The sequence below is a fragment of the Heterodontus francisci genome, chromosome 1 (assembly GCF_036365525.1).
Source record: "Heterodontus francisci isolate sHetFra1 chromosome 1, sHetFra1.hap1, whole genome shotgun sequence".
Classification (NCBI taxonomy): domain Eukaryota; kingdom Metazoa; phylum Chordata; class Chondrichthyes; order Heterodontiformes; family Heterodontidae; genus Heterodontus; species Heterodontus francisci.
This window is the reverse complement of record NC_090371.1, coordinates 109309039-109325859: the sequence shown is the minus strand read 5'-3', so window position 1 is coordinate 109325859 and position 16821 is coordinate 109309039. Positions and strand designations below refer to the sequence as shown.

The 16821-nt window shown below is 43.3% G+C and overlaps 1 protein-coding gene across 5 annotated transcripts in view; it reads right to left on the bottom strand.

Moving 5' to 3' along the window:
• LOC137371546 (protein FAM149A-like) overlaps positions 1 to 16532 on the bottom strand; it is a 140409-nt gene extending 123877 nt beyond the window's left edge. For 3 of the 5 annotated variants that reach the window (XM_068034357.1, XM_068034384.1, XM_068034366.1), the window contains exon 1: positions 15536 to 16531. In XM_068034357.1, the coding sequence (XP_067890458.1) occupies positions 15536 to 16089 (554 nt within the window). In that variant the 5' untranslated portion in view covers positions 16090 to 16531. Of the gene's footprint in view, positions 1 to 15535 lie in introns of all 5 variants that reach the window. The other 2 variants (XM_068034409.1, XM_068034376.1) reach the window with 2 other exon arrangements.
• Between the last annotated feature and the right edge of the window lie 289 nt (positions 16533 to 16821).

Genomic DNA, 16821 nt, shown 5'->3' with positions numbered 1-16821 from the left:
TGGTGCTACTGAGTCACTCTTGGTGATGGACATTGAAGTCCCCCACCAGAGTACATTCTCTACCCTTGCTACCCTGCGAGATTCTTCCAATTGGTGTTCAACATGTAGGGCTACTGATTCATCAGTTGAGGGACAGCAGTAAGTGGAATCAGCATGAGGTTTCCTTGCCCATGTTTGGTTTAATTGCATGAAACTTCATGGGGTCGGGAGTCAATGTTGAGGACTCCTAAGGCCACTCCCTCCTGACTGTATAACACTGTCCTGTCACCTCTGGTGGGTCTGTTCTGCCGGAGGGACAGGATTTACTCAGGTATGTTGATGGAAGAGTCCAGGACGTTGGCTGTAAGGTATGATTCTGTGAGTATGTCAGGCTGTTGCTTGACTTGTCTGTGGGACAGCTCTCCTAATTTAGGAATAAGTTCCCAGATGCTAGTGAGGGGGACTTTGCAGTGCCAACTGGGCAGGGTGTGCCTTTGTCGTTTCCGGTTTTATTCTTATTGTACTTAATTGTTGCAGTTTAATACTGCGGAGTGGTTTGCTAGGCCATTTCAGAGGGCAGTTAAGAACCAATCGCATTGCTGTTGGTCTAGTGTCTTATATAGGCCTGGCCAGTTAAGGATGGCAGATTACCTTCCCGAAAGGGCATTAATGAACCAGATGGGTTTTTTACAACAATCCAGTAGTTTCATGTTCATCATTACTGTTAATAACTTTTTATTCCAGTTTTATTTAATTAACTGTATTTAAATTCCCCAGCTGTTGTGGTTTTGAGCTCATGTCGCTGGATCAGGCATGACTTTCAGGCCCTATGGTCCCTTATTAGCCTTCCCAAATTTTCCATGGTCCTATTTGGTATCATCGCGAAATTTTGATGTTATTCCTTCCATGCTAGCTTCAAATCAATTATGGTGTAAGAATCTGGTCTTCAGTTACCCGGCCTCTCTAATCCCCTTCTTGCACAAGGTGTAACATTCATCCCTCTGCCCTCCCTTTGGTACAATTTCTGATTTCCAAGAACTCTTGTACAATTAGAAAACTGCTTGCTGAAGTGGGCACGAGATCATATATCTTATTTGCATTGGACACCTGATAGAAACCAAATACTAAGAGGGTTTTCTTGGGGTGGAAAGAACTTTGGCAAGGTCATGTAAATATGAGTACTGAAAGTTATTCTAATGATCTATATAAAATATTAAAGTTGGAAAAAGCCTACTCAATGAAATGTCCTTAAACTCAAGCATCCTTTGTTTTTTACTTATGCTATATTTTAGATCAGTACATGAGGGAGAAAGGACTAGAAGGCTACACTGATAGGGTTAGATGAAGTAGGATGGGAGCAGGCTCATGTAAAACATAAATACCAGCATAGACCAGTTGGACCAAATGGCCTATTTCTGCACTGTAAATTCTACCTTATTCTACAGCACCTTCAAATAAATATCACCTCGTTCACTGAAGTAATCAGTGGTGAAATATAACTTGTCACTCTGTCATTGAATAAATTATTGCCGAGGGATCAAATCCAGGTAAGTGGAGACATTTCAAGGATGTCAGCTCTGGAAACTACCCACTAAGGCACCAGTGTAATATGTCCATTTCTCAAATCAGCCAGCCTTCATTAAGAATTGTCTGTGCTAAATTGTGAACAGTTTTTGTACTGTAGTTACGCATCAACAACAAAATCACCTGATTTAATGCCCTTACTCATTTCAATGCTGGATTTAATGGAAATTACAATCAAATCCAATGTCTATCATCCTGTTGATTTGGAAAACTGTTCAATATACAGAGTTATCTTTGGGAGTCAGTCAACCAGCAACAAAATGTGTCACAACTTCCCCAACTGTCACTACTCTCCTGGAGCCAGCCTGCAAAACTATATCTGTGCCATAGCATATTTGGTTTTAATTTTTAATAACTTAAGATATCTTAAGCTAGTAAGGCATTATAACTCACCCACCAACAGGTCAACAAGCCCCCTCACACAATGCAATAGAATCCTAAATATGAGAATCTCGATATAAATTATTAAGATCATTTATTATCACATCACCACTGTAACCCCATTCATTTTTATTTTTAAAGGCTTAGCAATTCCACCAGTTCCACTGGAGAGGGTGCAGAGGAGATTCACCAGGATGTTGCCTGGGTTGGAGCATGTCAACTATGAAGAGAGACTGAAAAGGTTAGGGTTGTTTTCCTTAGAGCAGAGAAGGCTGAGGGGGGGCATGATTGAGGTATACAAAATTATGAGGGGTATTGATAGGTTAGATAGGAAGAAACTTTTTCCCTTATGGAGGGGTCAATAACCAGGGGGCATAGATTTAAGGTAAGGGGCAGGAGGTTTAGACGGGATTTGAGGAAAAAATTTTTCACTCAGAGGGTGGTTGGAAACCGGAACGCACTGCTTGAAGAGGTGGTAGAGGCAGGAACCCTCACAACATTTAAGAAGTATTTAGATGAGCACTTGAAACGCCATAGCATACAAGGCTACGGGCCAAGTGCTGGAAAATGGGATTAGAATAGTTAGGTGCTTGATGGCCGGCATGGACACGATGGGCCAAAGGGCCTGTTTCTGTGCTGCATAACTCTACGACTCTATAAGAGATTGCAGAGTTCTGAGTTGCAGAGGGATCTGCGCGTCCTACTGCATGAATCGCAAAAGGTTAGTATGCAGGTACAGCAAGTAATTAGGAAAGCTAATAGAATTATATCATTTATTGTGAGGGGAATTGAAAACAAAAGTAGGGCAGTAATAGTATGGCATTTTAACTACCCCAATAATAACTGGGATAGTTTTAGTATGAAAGGAATGGAGGGACCAGAATTCTGAAGGTGCATTCAGGAGAACTTTTTTGGCCAGTATGTAGCAAGCCCAACAAGAGAGATTTTAAGTAATGAAGCTGGGCAGGTGGAAGGGCTGGCAGTGGGAGAGCATCTTGGTGGTAGCGGTCATAATTCAGTTAGTTTTAACATAATTATAGAAAAGGACAGAGATAGAACAGGAGTTGATGTTCTAAATTGGGGAAAGACCAATTTTACGAAGCTGAGAAGTGATTTAGCAAGAGTGGATTGGAAACAGCTACTTGAAAGTAAATCAGTGTCAGAGCAGTGGGAGGCATTCAAAGGGGAGATTCAAGGGGTTCAGAGTAAACATGTTCCCACAAGAGAAAGGGTGGGATGGCTAAATCTAGAGCCCCATGGATGTCAAGGAGCTTACAGGGTAAGATAAGGCAGAAAAGGAAAGCTTATGTCTGACACCGAGAACTCAATACTACAGAAAGCTGAGAGGAGTATAGAAAGTGGAGGGGTGAAATCAAAAAGGAAATTAGGAAAACCAAGAGAGGAAATGAAAGAATATTGGCAAATAAAATCAAGGAGAACCCAAAGATGTTTTATCAATACATTAAGAGTAAGAGGATAACTATGCAACGAGTAGGGCCCATAATAGACCAAAAAGGTAACCCATGTGTGGAGTCGGAAGAATTGGGTATGGTTCTAAATGAATACTTTGCATCTGTCTTCACAAAAGAGGGGGGCGATGCAGATATTGTAGCTAAGAGGAGTGTGAAGTATTGGATGTGATAAATGAATGCACCCCAAGCTGTTAAAGGAAGCCAGGGAGGAAATAGCAGAAAGTCTGACTATCATTTCCAATCCTCACTGGATACAGCTGTGGTGCTGGAGGGTTGGAGCACGTCTAACATTGTACCTTTGTTTAAAAAGGGAGTGAGGGATAGACTGAATAATTACAGGCCAGCCAGTCTAACCTCGGTAGTGGGCAAATTATTGGATTCAATTCTGAGAGACAGGATAAATTGTCATTTAGAAAGGCACAGGTTAATCAAGGTTAGTCAGCATGCATTTGTTAAGGGAAGATTGTATCTGACTAACTTGATCGCATTTTTTGAGGAAGTAACAAGGGGGATTGATGAGGGTAGTGCAGTTGATGTGTCTACATGTATTTTAGCAAGGCTTTTGACAAGGTCCCACATGCAGACTGGTTAAAGAAATAAAAGCCCATGGGATCCATGGGAATGTAGCAAACTGGATACTTAATTGGCTCAGTGGCAGGAAACAAAGGCTAATTGTTGACAGGTGTTTTTGTGACTGGAGGGCTGTTTCCAGTGATGTTCCGTTGGGTTCAGTACTGGGTCCCCTGCTTTTTGTGGTATATATTAATGACTTGGACATAAATGTAGGGGAATGATTAAGACTTTTGCAGACGACACAAAGATTGGCCACGTTGTTCATAGTGAGGAGGATAGCTGGAGACTGCAGGAAGATAGCAATGGACTGGTCAGGTGGGCAGAAAAGTACCAAGTGGAATTTAACCTAGAGAAGTGTGAGGTGATGCATTTGGGGAGGTCCAAAAGGAAAAGGAATGCACAATAAATGATATGATACTGAGAGGTGTAGAGGAAGTGAGGGACCTTGGAGTATATGTTAACAGATCCCTTAAGGTCGCAGGACAGGTCGATAAGGTGGTTAAGAAGGCATATGGAATCCTTTCCTTTATTAGTTGAGGCATAGAATATAAGAGTAGGGAGCTTATGTTAGAACTATATAAAACTTTAGTTCGGCCACAACTTGAGTACTGTGTGCATTTTTGATCACCTCAATACAGAATGGATGTAATTGCACTAGAGAGGGTATAGAGGAGATTTATGAGGATGTTGCCAGGACTGGAAAATTGCAGCTACGAGGAAAAATTGGATAGGCTGGGGTTGTTCTCCTTGGAATAGAGGAGGCTGAGGGAAATTTGATTGAGATGTTAAAAATTGAGAGGGGCCTGGACAGAGTGGATGGGAAGGGCCTATTTACCTTAGCAAAGGGGTCAGTGACTAGGGGCATAGATTTAAAATGATTGGTAGAAGGATTAGAGGGAAGATGAGGAAATACTTTTACACCCCGAGGGTAGTGGGGTTCTGTAGCTCACTGCCTGAATGGGCGGTAGAGGCAGTGAGCTCATCTCATTTAAAAGGTGTCTGGATATGCACCTCAAGTGGCGTAACATGCAGGGCTACGGACCAAATGCTTGACAGTGGGATTAGACTGGGTGGCTCGTTTTTTTTCAGCCGGCACAGTCACGATGGGCCAAGTGGCTTCTTTCTGTCTCAAACTTTCTATTATCCTATGATACTGGCAAAACACATTGCTCTTCTGCAAATAGTGCACTGGGAGTTTTAATGTCTGCCTGAACCACCAGTCAGGGCCTCAGTTTAACATCTTGTCAAATGACAGCACCTCAAACAATGCAGCACTGGAGTGCGGCTTAGAATCCATAACCTTCTGATTCAGACACAAAGGGTAGGATTTTGTAGTCCCGCAGCCCAAACATGACGGCCGCCCACTATTGGACCTGCGCCGCTGCAATTACGTAGTGGGAAGCCGCTTAACATATTGACATCGGCCACCCCCCAATTCATGACGGCTGTGGCATTGGCGATGCCATTCAGGGTATTATCTGATGCAGGAACAGATGCTTGCACCATTTGTAAAAGGCTGCCAGCCCTGACCAGAGTCAAAAATTATGCAGAGTTGACCCGTCTCCCGTACACTAAATAATGCAGAGCTGACCCCTCCCCATACACTAAATAATGCAGAGCTGACCCCTCCCCATACACTAAATAATGCAGAGTTGACCCCTTCCCCCGATACACTAAATAATGCAGAGTTGACCCCTTCCCCCGACACACTAAATAATGCAGAGTTGACCCCTTCCCCCGATACACTATATAATGCAGAGTTGACCCCTTCCCCCGATACACTAAATAATGCAGAGTTGACCCCTTCCCCCAATACACTAAATAATGCAGAGATGACCCCTTCCCCCGATACACTAAATAATGCAGAGTTGACCCCTTCCCCCGATACACTAAATAATGCAGAGTTGACCCCTTCCCCCGATACACTAAATAATGCAGAGTTGACCCCTTCCCCCGATACACTAAATAACGCAAGTTGACCCCTTTCCCCCCCTCATACACTAAATGTTGTAGAGTTGACCCCTTTCCCCGATACACTAATTAATGCAAAATTGATCCCTTCCCTACCTCGGTGGCGCCAGTTTCTCCTGGACAGGAAAGTGAAGGCGCGTGAGTGCCGCACCACGAGCTCAAGATTGCAAACTGAAGGTACAATTGCTGGGAATTAAATTTAAATTTATTCAGAGAGCTATTTTAAATATTTAAATTAAGGTCCCGTTACAGAACGGCAGAGGTGCCGCCACATAGCCTCGCTGCCGCTGGGAAGATCAGGCCCGCCAATCCCATCATCGGGCTCTGTACCAGCTGCTGCCGCTCCCATTCTCCACCTCCACCCATCACCCTCCCAACCCCGCCACGGACCCTGACATCAGGCTGAGAACAAAATCCAGCTATCAACTAAGCTAGCATGATTGTGATGGGAAAGTGCCTGCATTCTGTGCCACAGCACTTCGGGGCTTTTGCATATTGACCCATGAAGCCCCACTTCTGTCATAGAATTACTGTAAACTAATTAGTCTGTGACTAAATAATTCTTGAAATTCTCCAAATTTCTAATAAGGATGAGTTCTGCTCCCTCCACTGGCTGTAATTGCTTTTGGCAGTCTCATTCCAGTTTTGGTGGCCATGGTTCCATTCATGCTCCAGTTGGGCACTAATTGGCAGTAAATGGGCAATCTCATTTAAAATTGCCACAAGAAAGTTGGTGTGAAAAATAGAAAATGTCACACATTGGCCACAATGTAAGAATCCTGGGAATTCCCTACATCGGATTTTCTTGCTAATGAACAAAAGCTAGCATAAATACTATGACTGACTGATCGTAAATTAGAGGCTTCACTAGTTGTGATCTCTCTGCATTGTCAGGAGACACTTTGTAAAAATATAATTCAATGTAAGCATTCATTCTGCTTGTCATATGCCCTGGTTAAAAGCGACTGAGAGGTGACATGATGGGAAATTGTGGTCTGAGCCTTCATTGACCAAATGTGCAATTGACCCTGAAGGTTTTGAAACTTCAGCAGAAATCTAACCGAGCATGAAAACAGTATGATAACAAAAGTTGAACACCTTAGTAGAATCCCAGACCCAAATGTAAGTAGAGCCAAGACAAAATAAAAACAAAGAACAAAGAACAGTACAGCACAGGAACAGGCCATTCGGCCCTCCAAGCCTGCGCCGATCTTGATGCCTGCCTAAACTAAAACCTTCTGCACTTCCGGGGACCGTATCCCTCTATTCCCATCCTATTCATGTATTTGTCAAGATGCCTCTTAAACGTCGTTATCGTACCTGCTTCCACCACCTCCCCCGGGCAGCAAGTTCCAGGCACTCACCACCCTCTCTGTGAGTACCAAGGTCACCATGTTTGTCTTGCTTTAGTCAAGCTTGTCACTAAATTGTTTATGAGTTAACAAGAGTTTGAGTGTGGGAAGTCAGAGATCCTGAGACTCTGACCTGGCTTAGGCTGGCATGACATCTTTTGTATTTGGGCCATTCAAATAAAAGCGAGGTAATGATCAAGTTAAATCGGTCTCCATTGGCTTTGCTGAGGAGTAAGAGTATAAGAAAGGGTGCTCTGAGCACAGAGATTGTAGAGGTATTACATGCGGCATGGACTGATGAGACAGTACCTGGGGCATGGCCAGGAGTAGTTACATGGAGACTGCACTTCTACCCAGGGCATAATTGTAATGCTGTTGTGCTTTGATACTTCTGCTCAGGCATTGCCAAGTGTCAATTCTTACTTATACTGAATAAAATATAATTACTGTCACCAATAAGGGTTATCACTTCGAATCATTTCAGAACTTAAGAGTGAAGAGGTTAAATTGACTCTGATACCCCGAATTACAACAATGAGGTCGGAGCTGAGGGATGTTATGGGGCAAATTAGTGTGAACTTTACTCTGCACCTTTCTGTGCTTGATGCTAACCCTGGGTGCCAGCAATAGAAAGTGTTCCATTCCCCAGCATTATCATTCTTCACCTTATTGACACCTTTCTTTGTATTTGTTCTTGACATGTAGGTGGCATTGGATAATTTGAGATAAATTTATGCCTTTAACACCTGGGCATAAACATTAATAGCGTGCAGCACAGAGGAAAAAAATCGACTGGAAAGGACTTGGTGTCCATAATGGAGCTCGCCCGTCAATCCATTAATGTAAATGGAGGGAAAAGTAGGCATGCTCTGTCAGGGGCATGTGATCTTTCCCCCATCAACGCCACTCTCCCCCCTTGAATTACCTCCCTACGCTGCACCCAGGCAAAGCTTTACGACCAGGCACTAAAAACAAGAATTCCCTCTTGTACACCAGTGTCATAGTATGAGCCTCCCTCTTTGAAGGGCATGTTGAAACTTGGGGGCCTGCTGCTCATGATTGTCCACCTATTTAAATTAATGGCTGGAAAATCGTGTGCAGCAAGCCCAAGTTTTGTACATGAGCTCCTGGTGGTTGAGCTCCTCAATGGTAGTGTGAAGCCCAGAAATGATCTCTTATAAATACTAATACTGCAATGAAAGGTACACAGATTGTAAACAGCAGTGATGACCTCAATGGCTGAGACCCATGGGATAAAATTCATGCTCCAGTTACGCATGGAGTATCTTCTGTTTCTACTACCTGATGAATATTCACGAAATAAGCTCAGGCATTCTTTCCCCTTTGAATCGCTAAATGAAATTGGTCATATTCTCAAAATGTCATATTTAATTTTACAACGTGAAGCACATCACTCATTCTAATTGCAAAGACACTAAAGAAATTATCAGTGCTTTAAGAGACAATAGACAGTGAATAGAATAAAAGGCAACAAATATTGAAGCCAAAAAGAAGGAATTAGATCTTTCAGATTCAGAATGAAAACCTACACCGAGCTGTTCTTGCATTAACATTTTTTTAATTAGTTACTTGCACTCTGAGCTTAAATTGGACTGAGACAATTAAATATTGAAAACTTTAATCTTAACCCTGAGCTCAAGTTTTCGGGTCCTTGAATGGCAAGGTATTATATATTTCATTTCAGAGAAGAAATGTTATACTATATAAAGATTGGCTTCGTTTGCCATTTTAATTAATTTTATTTCCAAATGGTGGTGTCTGAACAGTCTGAGGTTTCATACACTTTGAAAGCGTTTTTCAACTTGGCAGCCATTTTCCCATTGTGATACTTCATGTAAATTATATCTTTTATGTTTAAAACATCTATGAGTTGTAGAGCATAAACCAGGACTTTTTATTCCAATCAACTTTATGTCTTGGGACGAACAGTAGTTTTCTTTGCCAAATGAGCTGCTGAACTCTGCAGAGTCACTGAATGAGGAAAACATTCAACAGATGGCTTCACTGCTAGACTCCTGATTGTGGCAGTTTGTCATCTGTGTACTCTGTTCAACTGTCGCCACTGTATAACATATTCAGGAAGGTGAAAGACCACAGCAGCAACATTAACTTGCGTTTATATAGCATCTTTAACATAGTAAAGCATCCCAAGGTGTTTCACAGGAATGTTACCAAACAAAATTTGGCACTGAGCCATGTAAGGAGATATTGGGGCTGATGACCAAATGTTTGGTCAAAGAGATAGTTTTTTAAGGAGGAAAGAGAGGAAGAGATGTTGAGAGAAGGAGTTCCAGAGCTTAGGGTCTTGGCAGCCAAAGGAAATACCACCAATGGTGGAGGGATTAAAATCGGGGATGATCAAGAGGCCAAAACTGGAGGAATGCAGAGATCTCGGAGGGTTGTACGGCTGGAGGAGATTACAGAGATAAAGAGAGAGGAGGCCATGGAAGATTTGAAGGTGAGGGTGAGAATTTTAAAATAGAGGCATTGCTTAACTGAAATGTAGATCAGCGAACACAGGGGTGACAGGTGTACAGGACTTGGTGTGAGTTAGGACACGCAGCAGAGTTTTGGATGACCTCAAGCCTAGGGTAGAATGTGGGAAGTTGGCCAAGAATGCATGGACTAGACAAATCTGGAGGTAAAAAAGGCATGGATGAGGGTTTCAGCAGCTGAGGCAGAGTGGAGTCAGGCTATATTATGGAGGTGGAAATAGGCAGTCTTAGTGCGGTTATGTGGTTGGAAGCTTACTGCAGGGTCAAATATAGCATCAAGGTTCCGAATAGCCTGGTTGAGCCTCAGAGAGTTGCCAGGGAGAAGGATGGAGTCAGTGGCTAGGGAGCATAGTTTATGGTGAAGACCAAAGAACAATGGCTTCCCAATATTTAGTTCAGGGAAATTTCTGCTCCTCCAGTGCTGAATGTTGGGCAAGCAGTCTGATAATTTAAACACAGTCGAGAGAACGAGTGAGTGGGGGTGAGGTGTTGTCAGCTTACATGTGGAAACTGACTTTGTGTTTTTGAATTATGGAGACCAGAACTGTTCATACTATTCCATGTGTGGTCTAACCAAGGTTCTAGACAAGTTTATCCTGATCTCTCTGCTTTTAAATTCTATCCCTCTAGAAATTAATCCTTTGCTTTGTTTGCTTTTTTTATATGGCCTTATTAACCTGTGTTGCCACTAGTAGAGATTTGTGTATCTGTGTTCCCAGATCCCTCTGATCATCAACCCCATTTAGATACTTATTTTCCAATGTGCCCTCCTAAATCATCCTACCAAAAAGTAACTCCTGATGCTTATCTATATTGAAGTTCATTCACTAATTGAAGTTAAGTTGCAGGGTAGCTAGGAATAGTGCAATTCATGAGTTACCATGGTCTTCTGGAGCTTGCTTGACTCCCTTAAGAGGTCACAGAGGAATTTCCCAGAGTTTTTCCCTACATTGGCTCTTGTTACGGCCAGGTGAGCAAGGTGTCTAGGGGTCTGTTACTATCTTCACATGGTCTTATTGTAATAGGGTCTAATTTTAAACATACTGTGTTTTGAGCTCCCCCTTTGTGAATTGTTGTCCACAACTTTCCAATTATAAGGCAAAGAAATGAGCACAGACAGGCTCTCTTTGGTTTAAAGAAGAAAGGTGAAATTTATTAAATCTTAAACTTAAACTCTAATCCGGTGAACACCTACAGATATATGACGCGCCCACCTAGCATGACACGCGATACACACATGCAAATAGGGACAGAAAAGAACAAAAGAAAAGATAAGTAGAACAGTTTGAGGCAATATCTTGTTACTGTTTCTCGAGCTCACTGTAGTCCTTGATTGAAGATATGGTCTTGCATTTTGTTGGGGCCCAGCAGTCTTCTTAAAACCTTGTTCAGGTAGGAAACCTTTCTCTCTTTGAGTTTCACGTGGTTTCACAAGATTCAGTTCTGTGGGAAGGAGATGGAAGCAGGCAGACAGGAGAGGCTGTAATTCTTGTTTCAGTTTCAGGAAAGATCTTCACTCCATGAGCACACAGCTTTGTCTCAGTTCAAATTCTGATTTCTCCAATATAAAATTCTCAGTTCAAAACTCTGAAACAGCCAGTTAGTCATGTGACTATAACTGGTCTGACGACCTCTGTGTATTGGGGAAGCAACTACTGGGTCCCATTGTTTCAACATTGCCTGGTACTATGTAAATGTCCTTCCAGTTAGGGCTTGCAATTTTAAGTTTTTGTTCATGTGGCGAAATAATGTGTGCCTCAGTCTTGGCAGGTGGGGGGGTTTGCCTGACAGCATTCTATATATTTTTTTCCTCTCCCAGTGACGTGAGAGCAGGGGGAGATGAATTAAAGGTGTACATAGCTGCACTATGTTGGGATGAGGTAGGTTTGATGGGCCGGCTAAGGTTTTCCTACCTTCCCGTATGTTTGTATGTCTGGCTACTCGACATGGTATACCAAGGTGCCTGTCTCCCTACTGATTTTGAGTCTTCTGCACAATTGCTCCTTGAAAAGGCAGATAACTCTGGTTCATTCAATAAACAAGTGAAGGAGGTAAGGACAGGTTCTCTGCAATTTCATTTTCACTCTTAGGCTGCCCTCTGCTGCTGTTCCACAACTACAAACAATAGCAAACTAACTGGCTTAGACCTCCACACTGTAGCGTTTGCAGAAACAATCTTCGACTGTATTGCCAGCTTGTTCTGCACTGGGAGGCTTACAGCAGCCTCTTATTTGGTGCAAAACCTGAAAAAAGGGGTGGAAGCAAAATTATAAAGAGAGAGCCCTGAAGGACCTTTCGCAGCCATAAAAGATTTGTTAATTCTTACATATCCTCACAAATACCAAATCACAATTTCTGGAGCAGCAAAAGCAATGTCAGCAAAATAGTGAAGCGATGTCACTGGAGATGATACTACTGCTGCCGCCTTGCATAATTTGGAACCCTTCACATTTAAAACCATTTCAGGTATTGGCTTGGCAGGGAATGTCCTTTAATGGTCTTTCTGTTTAAACCTGTTACATACACAACCTTATCTTCCTGACATACCTTCTACCTACCCCTCCCATGAAAATGAAGACAACAGTATTGATCTCAATGTCAAAATGTCCAAAGTCCTTCAATGGGTGGTCGTCTTCCAAATCTATGCCCATTTTTCCAGGAACTTCATGTTTGAATGCTCTAATCAGGTTCCTGCCCCTGCCACAGTACTGAAATGGCTCTTATCAAAGTCACAAATGCCATCCTATATGACTATGACAAAGGTAAACTATTCCTCCTTATCCTTCTCGACCTGCAGCCTTTGACATGGTTGGCCATACCATCCTCCTCCAATGCCTCTCCACCATCGTCCAGCTGAGTGGAACTGCTCTCACTGGTTCCATTCTTACCTATCTAATCATTGCTGGAGTATCACCTGCAATGGATTCTCTTCCTGCTCACGCACCATTATTCCAGTGTCCCCCCAGGATCTATCCTTGCCCCCACTCCTATTTCTCATGTACATGCTGCCCCTCAGTAACAGCATCCGAAAGCAAAAAGTTTCCACATGTATGCTGGCGACACCCAGCTCTACCTCACCACCATTTCTCTCGACTCCTCCACTGTCTCTAAATTGTAAGACTGCTTGTCTGACATCCAGTACTAGATGAGCAGAAACTTCCTCCCACAAAATACAGGGAAGATAAAAGACATTGAAACTGGGAATAGTGGTGAACAGTTGTTTACCGGACTGGAGGAAAGTAGATGGTGGGGTTCCCCAGGGATCGATATTACCACCACTGCTTTTCTTGATCTATATTAATGACCTAGACTTGGGTGTGCAGGCCACAATTTCAAAATTTGCAGATGACACAAAACTTGGAAGTATTGTAAACGATGAGAAGCAATATAAAATAAAGGATACAATTCTAAAGTTGGTGCAGGAGCAGAGGTGCCTGGGGGTATATGTGCACAAATGGTTAAAGGTGGCTGGGCAGGTTGAGAAAGCAGTTAATAAGGCACACAGGATCCTGGGCTTCAGAAATATAGGCATCGAGTACAAAAGCAGGGAGGTTATGGTGAACGTTTATAAAACACTGATTCGGCCTCAACTGGAGTATTGTGTCCAATTTCAGAGGCTAGGAATCTTGAGGCGAGTAACTCACCTCCTGACTCCCCAAAGCCTGTCCACAATCTACAAGGCACAAGTCAGGAGTGTGATGGAATACTCTCCACTTGCCTGGATGGGTGCAGCTCCAACAACACTCAAGAAGCTCGACACCATCCAGGACAAAGCAGCCCGCTTGATTGGCACCCCATCTACAAACATTCACTTCCTCCACCACCGACGCACAGTGGCAGCAGTGCGTACCATCTACAAGATGCACTGCAGCAATGCACCAAGGCTCCTTCGACAGCACCTTCCAAACCCGCGACCTCTACCAACTAGAAGGACACAGGCAGCAAATACATGGGAACACCACCACCTGCAAGTTCCCCTCCAAGTCACACACCATCCTGACTTGGAACTATATCGCCATTCCTTCACTGTCGTTGGGTCAAAATCCTGGAACTCCCTTCCTAACAGCACTGTGGGTATACCTACCCCACATGGACTGCAGCGGTTCAAGAAGGCAGCTCACCACCACCTTCTCAAGGGCAATTAGGGATGGGCAATAAATGCTCGCCTGGCCAGCGACGCCCACATCCCATAAATGAATTTTAAAAAAAATTTGGGCATCACACTTTAGGAAAGATGTGAAGCCATTACAGAGTGCACAGAAAAGGTTTACAAGAATGGTTCCAGCGATGAGGGAATTTAGTTATGTAAATAGATTGGAGAAGCTGGGGTTCTCCTCAGAGAAGAGAAGGTTGAGAGGAGATTTGATAGAGGTGTTCAAAATCATGAGGGGTCTGTACAGAGCAAATAGGGAGAAACTGCTCCCATTGGCGGGAGGGTCGAGAATCAGAGGACACCAATTTAAGGCGAATGGCAAAAAAACCAAAGGCGACATGAGGAAAAACATTTTTTATGCAGCAAGTGATTAGTTCTGGAATGCACTGCCTGAGAGTGCGGTAGAGGCAAATACACTCGTGGCTTTCAAAGGGGAATCAAATAATTATCTGAAGAGAAACTATTTGCAGGACTGCAGGGAAAAGTTGGAGGAGTGGAATTAGTTGAGTGGCTCTTGCACAGAGCTGGAACAAACATGAGGGGCCGAATGGCCTCCATCTGTGCTGTAACCATTCTATGATTCTGTCCCCAACATAAACTCCATTCCCTAGCCACCGACTTGAGGCTGAACCAAACTGTTCACAACCTTGGTGTCCTATTTGAGCCTGATATGAACGACCGACCACAAATCCATGCCATCACTAAGGCCACCTCCACCTCCATAACATTGCCCGACTCCACTCCTGCCTCAGCTCATCTGCTGCTGAAATCCTCATCCATGCCTTTATTACTTCTAGACTTGACTATTCCAACGCACTCCTGATCGGCCTCCCACATTCTATCCTCTGTAAACTTGAGGTCATCCAAAGCCCTGCTGCCCATATCCTAAATCAAACTAAGTTCCATTCTCCCAAAACCCCATGCACACTGACCTACATTGGCTCCTGGTTAAGCAGCACCTTGATTTTAAAATGCTCATCCTTATTTTAAAATCCCTCCATGGCCTCATCCCTCCCTATCTCTGTATTCTCCACCAGCCCCACAACCCTCCCAGATATCTGCACTCTTCTTAATTCTAGCTTCTTATGCATTCCTGATTTTCATTGCTTCACCATTGGTGGCTGTTCCTTCAGCTGCCTAGGCCTTAAGCTCTGGAATTCACTCCCGAAACCTCTCCACCTCTCTACCTGTCTCCTTCTTTAAGATGCTCCTTAAAACCTACCTCTTTGATCAAGCTTTTGGTCGTATGTCCTAATATCTCCTTATGTGGCTCAGTGTCAAATTTATTTGATAACGCTCCTGTGAAGCACCTTGGGCCATTTTACTACATTAAAAGCACTACGTAAATGCAAGTTGTTGTTGCTGTCTAAAAATAAACACTTCCCAGCAGGGATCAAATCCAACAAATCAAGATTTATTTTAAGGCGTGGCGGCTGTTAAGCAACCTTTACAGACTTTCTGAAAACAAATCTGCATTTAAACATCAAATCTACAACACTTCTCTCCCTCCCCACCTTCCCAAATTCCCTCCCCAACAGAATTGAAATTCCTTACTTTTCGTTGCTACTTTCTACTGAATCAGTATCTGTGAGCCACTCCTCACCGATGTCGGGCAAAGTGAATGGTTGTTGCTTGTTAGGCAGGTTCCATGTAACGCTGTCTGCAACATATACTGAGGACCTTCCTGAACTGGACGGGACACTGTTGCTTGATCCGGTGTGAGCCTGCATGGTTTTCACTGCATTGAAACTAACCAGACTGGAACTTGGAGCTGGTCGGACTGCCATCTGATTTGGAGCACCAACGCTCAGCTCAGCTGATTTAGTCCCAGTAGCGGAGACTAGAGGAGAGGCACTACTGTTTTTGACAGTGGCAGGGCTGCTTGGAGCAGAGGCAGTTCCAGAAAGTACGGAGGCTTTTCCAGAGACATTGAACAAGGAAGAAGTGAAAGGCGTTGCTTTAGATGAAGGTATTGAGATCAGTGATGGTCCATAAGTAGAGGCTGATGATCCACTGTTTGAGGAACTAGCTGGAGGGACAACAGGAGAAGCAGAAGTTTTGAAAACCTTTGCAAATATGGTTCCCAAGTCCAGCACTGCAAGCTTCATTTTTTTTTTCAAAGGAAATTAAAGCAAGCCGGCTTCGGATGCAGGCCTCCAAGCAACAGAAACTGCAGTTTTTAATTGAAGAAATTTGATGTCATCTGACATTCCCATTAGTTGCAAGAAAAAAAAAGCTTCTTTAAAAATCAGTCTTGCAGATTTTACTGAGGCTCCAAGAGACTGTGAAGAGTAGTTTTCCTTTTCTCGAACATAAACTGCAGTCCTTGCCAATAGGCCGCACTGTACCCATGGTATGATTTAAGAAAACAAACACAGTCTTGTTTGCCGGTCTTGCTGATTGGTCTGCTGTTCCTGGTATGTCACAGATGAGGAAATAACTGCAGCCTTCCTGCTTGCTTGGCTGATTGTAAAGTAATAACTCTCTTCAGGGGACAAGAACAAAAGAATGCTATCAAAAACAGAGTTGACTGAAGAACATGCCTGTCAAGTGACAGCAGTAGCACAGGTTGCTATGCAAAACAAAACCCTCACTCCTGGTTGGTCCATTACCAATGACTGAAGGGTGGTTCTTATTCACCATGTAAAGAAACAGATTTCTTGATTCTGAAGCTACAAAGGATTGATATAGCACTTACATAGCAAATTAAAGTGTACTGTATAAATGTTCCCGTCATATTAAGTTCTGGCTGCTGCTGATTCTCTTTCTGTTGAATTTGCACTGACTCTTTAGCTCCTGTACCAGAATTTGCACTCATAAGGCTGAGCCCGTCCATACCC